The following is an 18,212-nucleotide window of genomic DNA, read 5'->3' as shown; positions in this document are numbered from 1 at the left end:
ATGTCGTGGTCCCGTGAGGAAGGTCGGGACTTGGTTCTGCTTCTCCTGTGTAGGTGGAGGAGTCAAAGCTCAGCGATGGGCAGTGACCTGTGGGAGGCGATGCAAGTTTGGGGCGAAGGTGAGGTGTGTCTAGGGTCCTTCCTGCATACCAGGGAGTCCTTACCTTGACCAAAGGACCCTTCACTCGAAGTCTGAGGACTTGAGGGGACAGAAAAGGGAATCTAGCTAGGATTGCAAAGGAAGCCCAGGGCATCTGTCCCAGCCCAAGCCTGGTGGACGTCTGGTGCCCCAAGCAGCCCCTGTGAGTGGCCTCCTGCTTCAAACTGCTAAAAATAAAATTGGCAGTGGAATTTCTTCTGAGGAGGAAGCAGAGACAGAGAAAACAAAATCCTAGCCCTGAGGGAACACTTGTCCTTCTGTCTGTGTCCGGGAAGGCTGGGGGTATGTGGTGTTCCAAGTCATCCTGCGTACCCAGGCCTTTTGTGACAGGGTCAGCAGAGGGTTCCACTGAGAGGTCCCCACTTAGGGACCCGCAGGCCTCCAATAATGTGGGCATTAAGAGGGTGCCAGGAATGTGAGAGCTGTCTCTGAGAAGCCACTGCACAGAACAGGGGGCCTGCGGCGTGCCAGGCACGGCCGCTGCGCTGCGCTGGGCACAGGCTCCCTGAGGGCTTGGATGACTGCAGGGGCTGTTTTGGCTCAGCTTTCAGCTGGTGTTGAGGGAGACAGACCCAGTGACAGGGCAGACAGACCCAGTCACCTTGTCTGTGCCCACCAGTTCCTGCCCTCCTCTGTGCCTGGGCCAGCTTCCTCCATGGGAATCTCTGCTCAGCTCAACTGCCACCTCTTCTAGGAAGCCCTGCCTGATTTCCCCCATTGAAAACAGTCCTGCCCATTCCTGTTTTTCCATAGCACTTGGTGGATTCCAGCACTTATGGCCCACTGTGGTATTTAAACCTGCACAAAACATTTGGTGTGATCTGCCATTTAGAGGCAGCAGAGAAGAAGCCACCAGCCTGGGAAGCAGGAGTCAGAGCCCGGCTTTGCCTCCCTATTGCAATATGACCTTGGTCCCGGCACACCTCCTCACTGAGCCTTGATGTATCAGCCAGCAGCGAAACAGGGCTATCCCTACTGCCACAGGACATCACAGGATTACTGAGGTCACAGGCAAACCGTCAGGGTTAGAAGTGTATGGGTTCAGGAGTGCATGTCTAGACATCACACTTTAAAGGACACACATGCACAGCCCTGGCCAGTTGGCTCAGTGGTAGAGTGTCAGCCTGGCGTGTGGAAGTCCCGGGTTCGATTCCCAGTCAGGGCACACAGGAGAAGCGCCCATCTGCTTCTTCACCCCCCCCCACCCCGTCTCTCTCTTCTTCTCCCCCAGCCAAGGCTCCGTTGGAGCAAAGTTGGCCCGGGTGCTGAGGATGGCTCCATGGCCTCCACCTCAGGTGCTAGAATGGCTCTGGTTGCAACAGAACAATGCCCTACATGGGCAGAACACACACACACACACACACACGGACACATGCACAGAGACTAAGGACAGACTCAAGAGGGATGTGGTCAGCATCTTCCCACGTATGCAGGACCACTTCAGAGGCCAGGTGGCTGACTAACTTGCCTTGTGTGGCCTGAAGAGAGACAGACTTCAGCTCAGTACAAAGAGGAAGATGGTACAAGAGTCAGAGCCCCCATGCCAGAAGTGGTCACTTCATGGAGAATGAGCACCCCATCATTGGAAGGACATACAGCCACCTGGCAGGAATCCAGTACAGAATGGAAACAGATAGCCTGACCTCCTGTCATTTTCTAGTCAAGAACCTGTAAGCCAGTGACAACAGGAGCTAGCTTGCTTTTGACCTTGAGTGGTCTCAGAGGGAAGAGAGTAAGAGAAACAATTCCATTCACATGGTCGCAGGCAGTGAGAACTGAACATTATTTCCATCCACCGGTTGTCTCCTACTCATTGCCGTTTCTACAGGAAGGTCATTCCAGGCAAGAACAAGGTCTCTAACTAGGCCAATAGTAATCCTTTAATATCTGCTTCTTAAATTACCAAATGGGTCCGTGGCTGTGAGCACTCCTGAGAGAGACATTAATCCACTGAAGTCAGAGGATGAGGACAAACTGATAAGCACATGTCAGGGAAAGTGTCTGTGAGGCTGGTGCGCAGGCTTGGGTCAGCCGGGATCCGGCCCAGCCCTCCCACGCACCTCCACTCCCCAGGTTTCCCCAGAAGCACAAACTTCGAAACTCCATCATGCAAAGTGTTGACTTGTAATCAGATGCTCTCCTTTGGTCAAAAGCCCCCCAAAGTTCCCATCAGGGTCAGGAGGAGTCCCTGGTGTTTCCACTGTGTGGTTTTGTGCGGGAGTCAAACCACTGGCTCACTGCCTCCCCAGCCTTCCACTGGGGGTGCAATGATGACCCCTTCAGGCAGGGGAAGTGGGAGTGGAAGACCCATGTTGCTCAGAGGTCTGCCTGCCCCCATATGTAGGCAGCACCCCCTCCCACCCTGTAGCCTGTTACAGTTCCTGTAATTCCACCACTAGAGTCACTTTTAGTTTAAGGCAGTAGGTTTCAAACTGTGCCCTGCTGGGCCCCCTAGGAATCCCCAAAGTCCCTCAGGGGCTGGGGCAGCTGGAGTAACTAAGAGGATGGAGTTCCAGACTCCCCTTTAATCAAAGCACTTCCACTGTCATCTGATTTCATGTTAACAAAGATGAAACAACTTAAAGCCATTGGATGGAGATAGTAATGTATCTCTTCTCTATATTCTCTAAGGGTTATACAATGAATGTGTCTGAATTTGGTTAAGAGGTGAGGGTAAAACAAGTTAAAAACCAATAGTCTTGGGCCCTGGCTGGTTTGCTCAGTAGTAGAGAGTCGACCTGGCATGTGGAAGTCTCGGGTTTGATTCCTGGTCAGGATAGGTACACAGGACTAGTGACCATCTGCTTCTCCACCCGTTTTCTCTCTCTCTCTCTCTTCCCCTCCAGCAGCCATGGCTTGATTGGTTCGAGCATGTTGGCCCCAGGCACTGAGCACGGCTCCATGGAGGCTCTACCTGAAGAGCTAAAAATAGCTTGGTTGGAAGCATCGGCCAGATGGGCAGAGCGTGGCCCCAGATGGGGTTTGCCTGGTGGATCCCAGTCGGGGCTCATGCAGGAGTCTCTCTGTCTCCCCTTCTCTCACTTAAATTAAACAAACAAACAAACAGTCCTGGAGGCTTCAAGCAGGCAGGGCCCTCAGAAAGCATCCGGCCTGTGCCTTCCCATGTGCAGGTGAGTCACGGCAGCCCCTAGAGAGTTGTGGGTCTACTCATGGCTCCCATGGTTAGTGTGTTAAGACGCCCAAGCAGGGAGCCTTGGGAAGTTATTTTATGAATCTGTTTAACTTATTAGCTCTCAGCATGTTGTGGACTGTAAAGTTCTGGGGAAAAGCGTTGGATCCTTGCTATGATTCCCCTGAGGGCCTGCGGGGAAGGGGCTACTGAGAATGGGATGGGAGAGCCCTCAATACCTGCTCTGGGTAGGGCAGGAAATCCCCCCAGCTCTCTGAATAGGGGGCCAGACAGGAGAAGGGAGGGGAGGTGTGGAGACTTGCATGTGTCAGGTTCAGTGCAGGTGGGAGGGAGAGCTGCCCTGCCAGCCACTAACCGGTCCTCTGACATCACGGGTCCTGGAAAGGCCGCGTGAGCAAACGCAGCCTCTTCATTGTACAGATGCAGAGACCCGCACCGGAGTCGTCCTGCACACACTGAGTCACACAGAACCAACCCTGAACACCAGGCCCCGATCCCTGGGCCCTGGCGTGAGGCAAGGGGGGAGCTCTGGCGGAAAGGAGCCGGCTGCCTCACAGGGAGGCCAGGGGGGATGGCTGAGTGGTGAGGCCCTGGTTACTGGGCAGCTCCGCACGGAGACCCCCAGTGGGGGTCAGGCCCCCATGTGTAAGACAAGGGGTTTAGATTTGGAGCAGCAGTTCCTACATTCTGATAGCTTTAGGTTCATGGATCAATTCAAGTTCTTTTTTTTAAGTAGTATATTAACATAAAGATTGCCATCTCTTTATTTTCCCAAAGCTTTACCAAAAATGCCATCACTTACTATCACCATCATTCCATTTATATAAAGACATGTACAGGAAGAACATGATCTCGAGTCAAGGTTGATTCTATAAATGGGAAGAATTAAGTTTTATAAAAAATGCACTATAATTTTCTTATTTTTATCATTTTTTCAGGAACTGGTGGGAATAGATCAGCTCTGGTCAGCATGTGGGAACCTCTGGGCTGGACAGAGGACCTGTGAGGGCCCTTCTGACCCAGAGAAGGGCTGAGGTTCTAAACGGTGGGTCTGAGAATGTCTCTTTGGCCCCTCACACTTCCAAAGCCATCTCCTATTCCTAGGAGCTTGGCTGAGCCTCAGAGGGGAGCTGAGAATGACCTCTCCTTGTCTGAGAGCCATCAGGGGCAGGAAGAACTGTCTAGATCAAGAGCTGGCACTTTTTCTGTAAAGGGCCAGAGAGGAAATATTTTGGGCCTTGAAGCCCATGTTACAACGAGTCCACTCTTTTTTTTTTTTTCTGAAGCTGGAAACGGGGAGAGACAGACAGACTCCCGCATGCGCCCGACCGGGATCCACCCGGCACGCCCACCAGGGGCGAAGCTCTGCCCACCAGGGGGCAATGCTCTGCCCCTCCGGGGCGTCGCTCTGCCGCGACCAGAGCCACTCTAGCGCCTGGGGCAGAGGCCAAGGAGCCATCCCCAGCGCCCGGGCCATCTCTGCTCCAATGGAGCCCTGGCTGCGGGAGGAGAAGAGAGAGACAGAGAGGAAGGGGGGGGGGGTGGAGAAGCAAATGGGCGCTTTTCCTATGTGCCCTGGCCGGGAATTGAACCCGGGTCCCCCGCATGCCAGGCCGACGCTCTACCACTGAGCCAACCGGCCAGGGCCACGAGTCCACTCTTGTAGGGCGAAAGCAGCCACAAACAATTCATACATGAGTGGGTGTGGCTGAGTGCCAATAAAACTTTATTCATGGACATGGAGGTTTGAATTTCAGGTAATTTTTGTGCATCACAAAATATCATTCATCTTTTGATTTTTTCCTTAACTATGTAAAACACAGAAACCATTCTTAGCTCCTGGGCTGTATAAAAACAGGTGGCATGCTGGATTTGGCCTGCAGGCTGTGGTTTGCAGGCCCCTGGTCTAGACTGTTGTCCTCACCCCGAATCTGTCACCGATCAAACAGGTGGCTTTGGGCAAGTCGCTTCACCAATGCGCTGTCAGGCCCCTCACTGCTTACAAACCAAATTCAGTCTAGACTCGAGACAAAGAGGGAGGTGCCTGCCAGGGTCTGTGCGAACAGCTGTCTGTTTGGCCTCAACCTTGACAAGTGGAGAAAAATGGACTAATACCCTTTCCTGGCTGTGCCAACATACCTTCTCCTGAGACATGAGGCTTCCTGGGCTTACAGACTGGGGGTCATCTCCTCTGCATTTGGGACACGTCCGAACCTCACCGCTCCTAGAGACACATGAGCAAATCGGGCTGAGTGAGGCATTCATAGATCCCTGGTACCAACCTCTGTCCCAATAGCTCCAAAAGCCTAGGCCTTGCCCAGCGTGGTGCTTGATACATCGGTGAGCATGCAGGTCCACAGTCCCGGACCCACCGCTCCCGAGCCTCAAAGGCAACGGGCACCAATGTCTTCCTGAAGTTTGCAGGCAGCTTCTCTGGCAGCCAAACCTGACCCCAAGTGACTGGAGGCGACTATGGCCCTCATCCCACTTAAGGTGAATAGTTATGTTTCATTAGAGAAATATTAATAGGCTTGATGATGACTGCTGCCTGAATCCCCACTGGAAGAATTCCGTAGTAATGTAATAACTTGCTTTAATGCAATCTGAAAAAATTCTGAATTCCAAAATACATCTGAGCCAGAGGTTCAGATAAAGGTGTGTAGATGTGTGGCTATATTTGTTTCTCTCAGCTTCCTCTATCTGGTTTTGGTCTGTTTTAGGGATTATACCATGTTCTCCCATGTATAAGACACACCATTTTTCGAAAAATTTGGGGTCTAAAAGTTGGGTGCGTCTTATACAGTGCTTGTAGAAGTGTGGCATTTCAAATGCCATAGATGAAACTGCGGACGAGGCAATATATGAAGACAGTGATTTGTCATCAGACACAGATGAGGACAAGCTAATGGATGGGAGTTTTGACTGTGATGAGGAGTTGTATGAATTTCATGATGAATAAAACTTGAGTTCAATAACTTTATATAATACATTTTTTTCCCCAAATTTCGGGCCCCAAAATTAAAGTGTGTCTTATACATGGGGGAATATGGTAGATGACTGTGGCCAATTAGAACAAGAAGGGGCCTCAGAGAACATCTAGCCTGAAGTTCTTCACCAGGAGTGAGTGTCAGACTCCCACCGGGTGTCACATGAGCTGATGGACTTTTACAAAGCTCCCAAATGATTCGGACCCACAGTGAGAGCCACTAGTCAGGCCCCAAACATGCGGCCTCGGAGGACAGATAGATTAGGCCAACGGAAAACAGAGTCAAGGTCAGAGCTGGGCAGAGCTCCTCACACCTCAAGCCCAGGTCGCGGCAACAGCCGGTCAGCTCCTTCCCCACCTCTGCCACGTTCTGGAAGAACGGGGAGAGAAGCCCGGCGCCAAAGCCTGAGATGAACCCAGGACACCCAGCTGGACGGTAAAACCAGTCACGCTTTGACCACCCCACTCCCACAGCCTGGCCTTTCTGTGGCCACAACTTCTCCCCACCCCTGCGTCAAAGCATTTGAACTTTTCAAACTGGCCTGATTCAGTTTTCCCACCTTCATAAGCTGTAAAGCCCCAAGTAAAGGTCATACTGGGGGCGTACAGCAGTTAAAGAGCACATTTCCAGAAAACCGATCTGGGACAGACTGACGTAATCTCACCATGAGGCCTCACTGTCCTCATCTGTAAAAGGGCATAATAATAGTATTCGCCTTTCCAAGGCTCGTCTGAAGACCCAAGGAAAGAGGCATAAAGTAGGCTCAGACTAATTGCTTAAAGTGGGATGCTAATGATCGCACTGATGTCACACCTTATATATATGTAAAACACATATTTACATAAATATATTGATATATATACATATTCAACAATATACACATATCTAAATATATCTATAAATACATACATACAGAAATACAGATATCTTTGTTCCCTTTAAAAGTGTTCTCAGCAAACAGTACAAGGTGATGGGAGAGACTGTTGAGGGAGATCTATTTGTACAGCAGTTCAGCATTTACTATGAAAGTTTATCTTCATTATTACAAAAGCTTTTTGGAATATTACCGATTGTGCCTCTTACTCCTGGAGGTAGAAAATAGCTTTACAGGCATTTTACAGACAAGGAAGCCAAGGCTTCGAGGTGAAGCAATTTGCACCCGGCATCACAGTAAGTAAGGAGCCCCACTGGGCCTAAGGCTCTCTCCCACCCTGGGCAGCCTTCTGCGGTGGCAGCTGACATCTGTCTGTGGTTACTTCTTCCACCAATAGTCAGACGGGGCAGCCTCAGGGGCTGCAAGGAATGGGTGTGGAAACAGGCCTAGGGAGGTGAAGTTACCTGCCCAAAGCCACTGGTTCCTCTCACCCGTGTTTCCCATCAAGGGTCCCTCCCTGGCTCCTTCTTCCCACCCACTTGGCTCCTCTGACCCCTCACCTCAAGTTCTCAGAGAGACAGGCGGTGCAGACGAGGGCCCTGGGCTCTGATGGGTCCTGGCAGACGGTGGGGGGGCAGCCAAAGGGAAACTCGTTCTCATCAGGGGCTGGGCGGGGGCTGCTGGCTGACCCAGAGGCCATCCCACGGTCCCTGGCTGGCCAGGGGGCCTGACTAAGCTCCTCTGGGGAGGGGACCAGCCCAGCGGAGTCTGTGTTGAGAGAAGAGGTGAGTTCTGGTGTGGGCCACCCTCTCTGGTGAGCAGGAGTCTGAAGACTTTATCTTCTCGCTGACTTGTGGGGTTCAACGTCACAGCTGAGTCACAGCAGGGATGGGGCAGGAATTACCCTTTGTGGTAAAAAAAAATCCCCTGGATGCTGACTGAAGGCTCTAGGAGTGTCCAGTCACTCTTTAGAATGACAGAGAGCAACAGAATGAGTCAGAGAGAAAAAACAACCATGTCACAGACTTGCAGGAACCACAGAGATACCCCGTTGGAGAACCTCAGGCTGCCGCTGGCTTCCTCCAACCTCTTCCCCAGGGGACAGCAGCAGAGAGAGCCACAGCCATTGGCCTGTCTGTATTCCCTGGGACCTCTGAGCAGCCTGGAGTTCTCGGTGTGGATGCTCACTGCCCTGCTGGAAATCCTTAGGGTCCCGGTGGCAGGTCCAAAAATGTAAGTTCCAGGCACTTTAGCTCTGCCCTGTCCAGTGTCTCGGGAACAAGTTACTTCCTCCCAGTGAGTCTCGATTACCCCATCTGTAAAAAAAGGAGTTGCAAAAGGTAGTCTCCAAGGGTCCTCTGGATTCTAAGATTCTGGGACCTTAGGTCCAAGGCAAGCAGAAGTACCAGAAGGCCTCTGATGACCCTGACTGTGGCATTCCTCATCAGTCACGATTACAACACAGGGCCCTCTCCTCCTTTCAGGCCCAAGGCCTCGGAACCATACACAGCTCAGGGTGCTCCTCAGGGCCCCACTCAGGAAGTCATAGGTGGCCACATACCCGGGTTAGGCACCACCACTTCCCGGCCCTGAGAAGAACAAAGTTCTAAATAAAGACAAGGCCACAGGGAGTTGGTCTCAGCGGCCAAGCGGGACACGCATCTACTGTGGGCAGGGCAACATTTTCTTTCTTATTACCTAAAGCAGCCTGCTGGGAATTCTCCAACCACATATAGGCACAGAGAAGCAAGATACCTGGGCCAAGGTCACACAGCTCCTGGTGGTAGAGCAAGATTTGCATCAGGTCTGTGGGACTCCAAGCTTTGTGTTTCTTCACACATACCAGAGAGATGAAAGCAATGTCCAGTGGGGAGCCGACAGAGCCCAGGTGGAGGCCGGAGCATCCAGCCTCTGCTTTCACCTCTCAAATGGAAAAGATGAGTCCTTCACATCTTTCTATCCTGCTGGGCTGCTAGTAGGGGTTTTGCAAACTATTATAGTGGTTTCAAATCATGGGTTTTGAGGTCTGACAAATCTGACCTTAGATCTTAAGACCACCATTTACTAGCTGTGCGTCCTCGGACAAGGTCTGTAACTTCTGAACCTCACTTTCTGAATCTGTAAAATGGGGATGATAATAATACCTACCTCATCTGGCTGTCGTGACTAAATGAGATCATAGGTGAAAGTGTGGCATGATGTATGGTCCAACTGGGGTGCTCAGAAGGCTTTGACATTGTATTCCAATGATGCCCATAGACCTCCCAGCTCAAGACCAGGGGGAATGATTAAAATGGTAAATGATGCTTATATATGGTGTTTTCACACCTACCAACTTTATTTGAGCCTCACAAGTGGGCAAGGAAGGTCAGTTGTTGCCCTCTGACCAAAGATAAATTCAACTGCCCACCTTCCCTGGAGCAAAACCGGGGCTCCCAGGGGCTGCTGGGAAAGAGGGGATGGCACCCTGGCACTGCAGTGTAAACCAGGACCTCCACCCCCACCACACACACATACCCCGGGACAGCCCTGGCCTAGCCCTCAGCAACTGACCTTGAGGCCTACTACAGACAAGACTTTCAGAAAGGCCTTCCCTTAACTGCTACCCCAAACCTGCAAACTTCCCCGCACCCCCACCTGTTTCCTCCTTCCCTTGGCCTGACAGAGACAGACACCCAAGAATACTCTTCCCATCCAAGTTCTGGGTCCCTTTCTGCTAAGTTCCTTTTCTCTCCCCTTTGTCTTCAATGCCTCCCTCTCTACCAGCTCCTTCCTGGCAACATTATAATATGCCCTAGCTGCTCTAATAATAGTAGTGAAAAATAGTTAAGTGCTACTTTTCAGTGCTGTGTTAAATATTTTAACAGGCACCATCTCATCTAATCTCCACACAAAGCCTATGAGGCAGCTATTGTCATCTATCTCCATTTTACAGATGAAGACACAGAGGTTCCTGACTTGCCCAAGGTCTCACAGATGCTGTGTAGGGACTCCAGCCCCCTGAGCCTGTGCTCTAGTCACACACGTGCTTTAAAACGCCCTTCACTCTCATCCCAATTTTCTCTCCCGCATCTACACTCTGTCCTCACTTTAACAGAACTTCTAGAAAAGACTGCCCACACAGGTGCTCCACTGCCTCACTCGCATCGTCAGGGAACCGTCTCCCCAAGGTTCACAGTGTCGAAGTCGCCAAACGCCCCGGGTCCGCCCTAGTTTTCATCCAACCAGCCTTCTGCCAGCACCTGACACGACTCTGGGCCCCTCCTTTAGAATTCTCTTTCCCTCTGAACTTCCAAAGCTCATCGTCAAGGTTCCACCTGCCGGATCCTCACACGCTAAGCCTCCCTGCGCCGCGTACCCCCATATTCCCAGCTCTACTTGTCTTCCGGGGCCCCCCTGGATGAGACCCCACTTCCCCTTGGAGTCTGCGTAGGCCACCCCCAGAACGGGGCTGGGCGCTCTTCTTTGCGATCCCATCGCGTCCTGCAAACCCGGGATGCCTGTGTGTCCCCAGCTCAGCTCGTCCCCCCAGCCCCCACTCCCCAGGCAGGTGACTGTCGTCTCGCCACCGCCATCTCTCCAGCTGAGCTGACAGCAGAGCAGCGCCCGCGACTATTCAAGGAGGAGCGAACCCTAGGGGTGCCCGACGCCCGCGGGAAGGGCTGGGCCAGGGAATCCGGTGGGCTCTGTAGCCGCGGCTCCAGGTCCGGTGCAGCGAGCGGGGAGGCCCGCACTGGGGAGCCCCGCCGAGCGAGCGGGACCTGGGGCATCCCGAGCGCCGAGCTCGGGGCCAGGGGCGGGGGCCGGTCACCGTCCGCAGTCCCTGGGCGGGGGTGGGGTGAGGGCGGGGTGCAGTGCAACCAACCTCGAGGCCGGCGCCGCAGCCACCGCCTCCCCGCGGTCCCGCGCAGGCTTCCGGTGGGGCCTGGAAGACGTGGCCGCGCGGCGGAAGCCGGGGAGGGTCGGGGAGGGTCGGGGAGGGCCGGGGCGGGTCTGCGCAGCCCGAGCGGCTCACGAGGCCGCCTCGGGGGCGGGGCGCGCGCTCCCCCAGATGGGGAAACTGAGGCCCGGGGCGGGGTCTGCAGCGTAGCCCGCACTGTTCACCTGCCCGGGGCTTCCATTCCCTTCCTCCCTGTGCCAGCTTCCTGGCACACACGGAGGACTCAGTAAAGTCTTCGCAGAATAAACGAATCTAGACAGATCTAGGACTTGAGCCCTCCCACCCCCAGTCTCCTGCCTGCCTGACACCCCGCGTAGAGATGGGGTGAGCAGGAGCGGAACCCGAGCCTTGCTCTCTTGGATTTTTGCAAAGAGCCCAGCAGGGTGCCAGGCTAGTCCAACCTTATTGGGTTGGGCGCAGTCCTCAAAGAGAAGTTCGTTACAAATAGTTCCAAGGCTGGGTGCTTTCACAAAACTGTTTTAAGGGACCATTTCTGTTTTCAGCTAAACACACAGTCACTTTCCCCCTATTCATTTGTGTGTATCAAGCAAAATAGTTATGGAACTTTGTGTTGGGACAGAATTTTTGTTTACCAACAACCTTTATTTCTGCGAATTTGACCACGGCCCCTTCCTTCGCCATCCGGACCTCTAAATGCCTGTGCAGGTCTGTAGGCTGAGAGAGGAGTGAGGCTACCTACTTTGTTGAGTTTTTTAGTTACTCAGACGCACCCATTAAATTCTCTTGGTGTATTATGGTCCCATTTTTTTTGTTTTGACCGGCAACTGGAGTTGGGAATTTTGCTTTAGTTCTTTAGCTGTTTTGTTTGTTTGTTTTTTAACCTGGGATGTATTTAAGCCTCCCACCTGGCGCAGAGCTTCTCCCAGATCCTGTCCCGGAAGCTGACGCTGCACTACAGAGTCTCTCCAGTGAAAGATCCCTGTTCTGGACAAGTCGAGGGTCTCAGGGACCTCCAAGACAGGTCATTTGTGGGAGGTTGACCAGAGGCGGTCTCTTTAGGGCCTTTCAATTCTAAGAGGGGAAAAAAGGGATTCGGAGTTTTGAGTCTTTGATTTAAAAATTCACTGATTCCCAGGCCACTCCATGAAGGATCTGGGACCTATAAAAGCCAGCCTCTGGTCCCATTTCTCTCCCACCCACCCCTTCCTCTCCACCCCAAGCCAGTGTAAGTGAACAGACAACCTGACCTCACTCTCTTCATGCGCCACATCCTGTTTTCAGATGAATGAGCTCATTTGGTGGAAATTTACCAAGGGAAATAGTTTAATTTTGGAAAGTACCAAAAACTTATCTGTAGTCACTCAACTTATTTTGGGGGGCTCTTAAAATAGAGGGGGCATCACCGGAGGACCTCTGAGTGCTCAGGGAGCGGCAAGGCTACAGAAATTGAAAGTCAAACCTCACGGGTTGAACCTCAGACTCAGAAAGGAAATGAAACCCTTTGGAGACCACTCATCTCTACAGAGAAGAAAAAAAAATTTTTTTTTTCTAAAAATGAATTTAAAAAGAAAAGTAGTCCATCTGGGTAAGACCTAACACCTAGTGGTCTGAGCCTGGAGCCCTGATTGAGGAACAAGAAAGCAAACCCAGGGCGGTAGGGCTTCAGCAGTCCCTTTCCCATCCGTATCTGGTCTGCCTTCAGAGGGGACCCAAAGGCTTCCATTCTCCGGTTTTACCCCAGTCCTTTCGCCATTAAGCTCTTGACATCGAAGTTGTCTGCTAGCCTTGTGGCCTTTTGAGCTCCTGGATCCCGCAGGGAGCTACGGACTGAACTGCCCGGAGGACTTGGATATTCAAGTTTTGTGTCATTCTTCATTGAAGATGACCGAGCACCTGTGACTAGCTCCCTCAGTGTCTGACCACCTCCTGGCCTGCCTTATTTCCTAGAAGAGAGATTTTTAACCCCTTTTTAGATGCAGTATAGAAAAATGGTGAGAACTGACTGAGATGAAAGGAATTATGTCATGTTTCTCTCTCTCTGCCCACATCTGAAATCGGTAGTGATATTTGGAGGCTATAGTTATATATTGAAATGAGCACTGGAGTGGGAGTCAGGAGATGTGTGTTCTGTTTTTCCCACTTGCCACTAAACCAGTTGTTTGGTGGGTGGGGGTAGGGTTGGAAGATAAATAAATGAAGGCTTAAGTGATAATTCAAAAAATTATAGTCCATAGATTTTTTTTTAAAGCAGAAAATGATTGTAAAGATCATAGACTGTTAGATTTTTCAAATTTTGAATTGGCTGTAGGCCTGTGTCTTTGACATACTCTCTTGGCGCCCAAATGTATGAACCAGCTAGAAGTAGAGATGCTTTGTTAAGCTGAGAAGGTGGCCAGGAGTCTGTGTACTGGACTTCCCCTCATCCTGACCTCTGGCTCCAGGGACACAGTTTGAAAACCACGAGCCTCTAAAATTATTTTAAAAAGAAAATCATGAACCTAATACGATGTGAAAACTGAGATTCTCTCCTGGGCTGTCTCGCCTCTGTCGTACCAGTCTGTTCAGGCTCCTCTCTGACAGCTGCCTTTCCATGGGTTACAGTTCAGAATGCTGGCAGCCAAGGGCATTAGAGGGGGGAGGGATTACGTTGGCCTGGGGAAGGCAGGACCAGATTAGAGCCTACATCTGGAAGGTTGGGTCTGTGGTTGTGCTAAAAATACTGACAGTGGCAATAATAGTGACTACCCTTTACTTAACATCAGAGACTGCTCTGAGCATATCGCATGAATTGCTCCATTTACTAAAGTCACCAAGGAGAGTTGAGGAAACTATTTGATGCTGTCCAGATGAGAAAACTCAGGCTTCCAGAGTTCAGTAGCTTTGTCATGACGAAGCAGCCAGTAACCGGCGGCACTGGGCGTGAGAAGGGCAGTCAGTCACTCCAGGCTTTGTGTGTTTTTTCCACTTGTTCAGACCCAGCTGAGATCTCACCTGGCTCCTTACTGGCAAGCTGTGTGTGGTTTCCCCGCTCTGGGCCTCAGTTTCCTCATTTGTCAGGTGACAAGAATGAAACAGAATCTTCTCCAGATCTCTTGCACACAGTCCAGGCCTGAGGTACAGGTAGGCGAAAGGGCCACCCAACTCCTATCCCAGTCAAAATGCCAGCTCACTTTCCAGCCTCTTAATTCTGGACATTTCTTTTACAAGAGACAGATGCGCCTGACCTGTGGTGGCGCAGTGGATAAAGCGTCGACCTGGAAATGCTGAGGTCGCCGGTTCGAAACCCTGGGCTTGCCTGGTCAAGGTACATATGGGAGTTGATGCTTCCAGCTCCTCCCCACCTTCTCTCTCTGTCTCTCTCTCCTCTTTCTCTCCCTCTCTGTCTCTCTCTCTCCCTTTCTCTCTCCTCTCTAAAATGAATAAAAAAAAAAAAAAAAAAAGAGACAGATGCATATCTTCTTCAGGGGGAGGAGAGAAGCCCAGTCATTGGGACCCACAGGAGGAGAGTTCCCTGAGGGCAGGTTGAGAGAGGAGCAGATTGATAGCCCAGTCTAGGGAGGGGTGGGCTCCATGGAGGGGTGAAAGGGATGGATGTCAGTTGCTGCAGACATTTTCATGGACTGTTGTGAAGGCTTATAGTGTGTTTTGTCATGAGCAAGGCCCCAGGTTCTGGCTGTAAATGAGCCACGGAGGGTGCTTAGTTTTATCACTGCCACATCCCAGATATGAATGAACCAAGTGAGTGGCTCCAGTCAGCTAATGAAAACCATGCTCCTCTTTGTCAACAATCCTTAAAATGTGGAGCCTTGTATGGCTATTACTTCCTCTACTTACAAAAACCAAACGGTCCCAATTTTCCCTGTATTCCCTCTTTTCGTTGCCAACGTCATGCTTTGTCCCTGTCATATCCATGGCTTATGTTTAGTAAAAACAATTAGTGAACAGCTTTTCTGTTAGCATCATCTTAATCTCCTCTGATAACTTCCGATTCTGGAAGAAGGAAATTTAAGTAAACAGATGATTATAGGTTATCAGTCACCTACTAGATTAGAGGACCAAATGGTACTGGGTTCTTCAACCCAAATTCAACACTTCCCTGTGTTGATTTATACACAGCTAATATCGACAACAAAACACAGAAATACACCAAATGATCTTATAAAGACCATTACCTATATTTGGAGTTTCTGCTTTGGTGATGATTAAAAATGCCCCTAGTTCCCTCTGTTAATCTCCATCTTGGTTTTTTTTTTACTTTTTTTTTTTTTCTTTTTCATTTTTCTGAAGCTGGAAACAGGGAGAGACAGTCAGACAGACTCCCGCATGCGCCCGACCGGGATCCACCCGGCACGCCCACCAGGGGCGACGCTCTGCCCACCAGGGGGCGATGCTCTGCCCATCCTGGGCGTCGCCATGTTGCAACCAGAGCCACTCTAGCGCCTGAGGCAGAGGCCACAGAGCCATCCCCAACTCCCGGGCCATCTTTGCTCCAATGGAGCCTTGGCTGCGGGAGGGGAAGAGAGAGACAGAGAGGAAAGCGCGGCGGAGGGGTGGAGAAGCAAATGGGCGCTTCTCCTGTGTGCCCTGGCCGGGAATCGAACCCGGGTCCTCCGCAGGCTAGGCCGACGCTCTACCGCTGAGCCAACCGGCCAGGGATCCATCTTGGTTTTTATTACACTTATTATAACTGGCAATTTACAAAATGTGCCTGTTTGCAAGTCTTTTTTTCTTTTGCTCCACTAGAATATGTGAATGATATGACTAGAGAAATTAAATGAGGCCCTGGCCAGTTGGCTCAGTGGTAGAGTGTCGGCCTGGCGTGCAGGAGTCCTGGGTTTGATTCCCGGCCAGGGCACACAGGAGAAGCACCCATCTGCTTCTCCATCCCTCCCCCTCTCCTTCCTCTCTGTCTCTCTCTTCCCCTCCCGCAGCCAAGGCTCTATTGGAGCAAAGTTGGCCCGGGCGCTGAGGATGGCTCTGTGGCCTCTGCCTCAGGCGCTAGAATGGCTCTGGTTGCAACAGAGCGACACCCCAGATGGGCAGAGCATCGCCCCCTGGTGGGCATGGCAGGTGGATCCCGGTTGGGCGCATGGGGGAGTCTGTCTGACTACCTCCCTGTTTCCAACTTCAGAAAAATACAAAAAAAAACCCAAAACAGAAATGAAATGAATTAAAGCTGTTAAAGTAAAGCTGTGTCTTAATTCTTCATTATTGTTTTTCCAGGTATAGCTCAGTGCTAGGCACATAGGAGGCATTCAGTAAACGTTTGTTTAAGACATTTTCCATAAACATTTTTACTTAAGTTAACAATAGTTAATGATTTCACCAACATCAGAAAACATTCATTAGGTATCTCTGGCCTGGCCTTTTTCAGGGTGTTATAAAGTTAGAAATAATATTCTCATAAAAAGATGAAAAAGGCCTGACTGCAGTGGCGCAGTGGATAAACTGTCGACCTGGAATGCTGAGGTTGCCTGTTCAAAACCCCAGGCTTGACTGGTCAAGGCACATGTGAGAAACAATTACTATGAGTTGATGCTTCCCGCTCCCTCCCCCATCTCTCTTTCCTCTCCCTAAAATAAAAAAATAAAATAAAAAAAGTTGAAAAGGTACCTGGGTTGTTTGTAGAAGGGAGTTTCTATGCCTGGTGATTTTCCCTATTCTAACAGATTTCCAGATTTTACAGAAAGAAACAGAGCACCTCTGAAGGTCTTTGAATTGTAGGCTCCAGAACTGTCCCTAGGGTTTTTCTAATTATTTATGGATGGGACTGGCCACTTTGAAAGTGCAATGGGGATTTTAACATACGATTGGGGTGCCGGTGATATTCATGAGGATGGTGACATGAACTACAGTGTATCCATAAAGTCGTGGTGCACTTAGGACCGGTCACAGGAAAGCAAAAAAAGATGATAGAAATGTGAAATCTGCACCAAATAAAAGGAAAACTCTCCCAGTTTCATACCTATTCAGTGCAGTTCGATGTGGGCTCATGCACAGATTTTTTAGGGCTCCTTAGGTAGCTAGCCCATATAGCCTCTACAGACTCGTCACTGACTGATGGCCTACCAGAACGGGGTTTCTCCACCAAACTGCCGGTTTCCTTCAACTGCATAAGCACCGAGTAATTTTACTGGATAACCCACCGAGTAATTTTATTCCTATGTGATGGCGCTTCGTAATAAACGTGCTGATATTCACGTTGCACTTTGATCACAGATTCGAGTTTAGCGAGCCACATAACACACTGAACTTTCCTCTGTACTGTCCACATCTCGACTGGCATGGCTGTGGGCTGCTCCGCTGTATACACGGTGTTATGTCATCATCTGCGCATGCGCTCATGCTGCCACATCATCCTACAGAAACTGGGAGGGTTTTCCTTTTATTTGGTGCAGATTTCACATTTCCATTGTCTTTTGTTGCTTTTCTGTGACCGGTCAAAAGTGCACCATGACTTTACGGACACACTGTATTTCACTAAAAGAAGAAATAGCTGCCAGGCAAATTGCTTGGCAGACAGATCTTTTGATAAGAAAAAATCCTAAGATACCAATAATGAGGAAGGCAAATATCTTTGCGTTCATATTAGTCAACCTACTGTTCTCTTTGCCATCTCTGGCCACCCAAGTGCCCTGTGCTAAGAGATTGGTTTAGCCATGTGTCAGATTCCTACTTTCATGGAGTCTGGCCATAAGGACTTTCCCAAAGGTGGATACCTTGGGTCTCTGAGGTCCTGGGGTGGACTATGGAGTTATTGTTCTTCCCTCACACTTACCTTTGTGAGGTTGGGTTTCCTGGGCGCTGGGCTGGTGCAGAATGAGAAGAACTCAATCTTCTAGCCCAACAGCAGTAACTCTCCGGCTGAGGAGGGACGCAGCCTGGCGGTCCTCATCTCATTCCATCCCGAGGACTCAGCCTGAAAGAGAAAAGTCAGGCAGTGCGGAGAGCTCTTACTGGGGAGTCGGGACATCTGCCTCTGCTATTGACTGCTGGACTGGGGAGAAAGTCCCTCCCATTCTGGTGTGGCACTTTCCCCATCTGCAAAGTGGGAAAGTGACCTCAGAGGGACCCGTCAGGGGACACGGTCACCCTTCACACCCGGGTGCTGTGGAAGCAGTCCAACTCTCCCAGCTGCTG

General features: G+C 50.8%; 1 protein-coding gene across 8 annotated transcripts in view; it reads right to left on the bottom strand.

The window, feature by feature from the left end:
- The window catches only part of TRAF1 (TNF receptor associated factor 1), a 34,035-nt gene extending 16,167 nt beyond the window's left edge, over window positions 1-17,868 (bottom strand). The window contains exons 1-4 of one of the 8 annotated variants that reach the window (XM_066367284.1): window positions 10,765-10,953; window positions 8,870-8,948; window positions 7,732-8,487; window positions 5,450-5,534 (exon numbers count right to left, since the gene is read on the bottom strand). In XM_066367284.1, the coding sequence (XP_066223381.1) occupies window positions 5,450-5,534; window positions 7,732-7,871 (225 nt within the window). In that variant the 5' untranslated portion in view covers window positions 7,872-8,487; window positions 8,870-8,948; window positions 10,765-10,953. Of the gene's footprint in view, window positions 1-5,449; window positions 5,535-7,731; window positions 8,488-8,869; window positions 9,129-9,319; window positions 10,675-10,764; window positions 10,954-11,036; window positions 11,123-17,850 lie in introns of those variants that run through there. The other 7 variants (XM_066367285.1, XM_066367292.1, XM_066367286.1 and 4 more) reach the window with 7 other exon arrangements.
- Window positions 17,869-18,212: the final 344 nt, after the last annotated feature.

The sequence above is a fragment of the Saccopteryx leptura genome, chromosome 2 (assembly GCF_036850995.1).
Source record: "Saccopteryx leptura isolate mSacLep1 chromosome 2, mSacLep1_pri_phased_curated, whole genome shotgun sequence".
In the NCBI taxonomy this organism is placed as follows: domain Eukaryota; kingdom Metazoa; phylum Chordata; class Mammalia; order Chiroptera; family Emballonuridae; genus Saccopteryx; species Saccopteryx leptura.
This window is presented reverse-complemented; position numbering and strand designations above follow the sequence as displayed.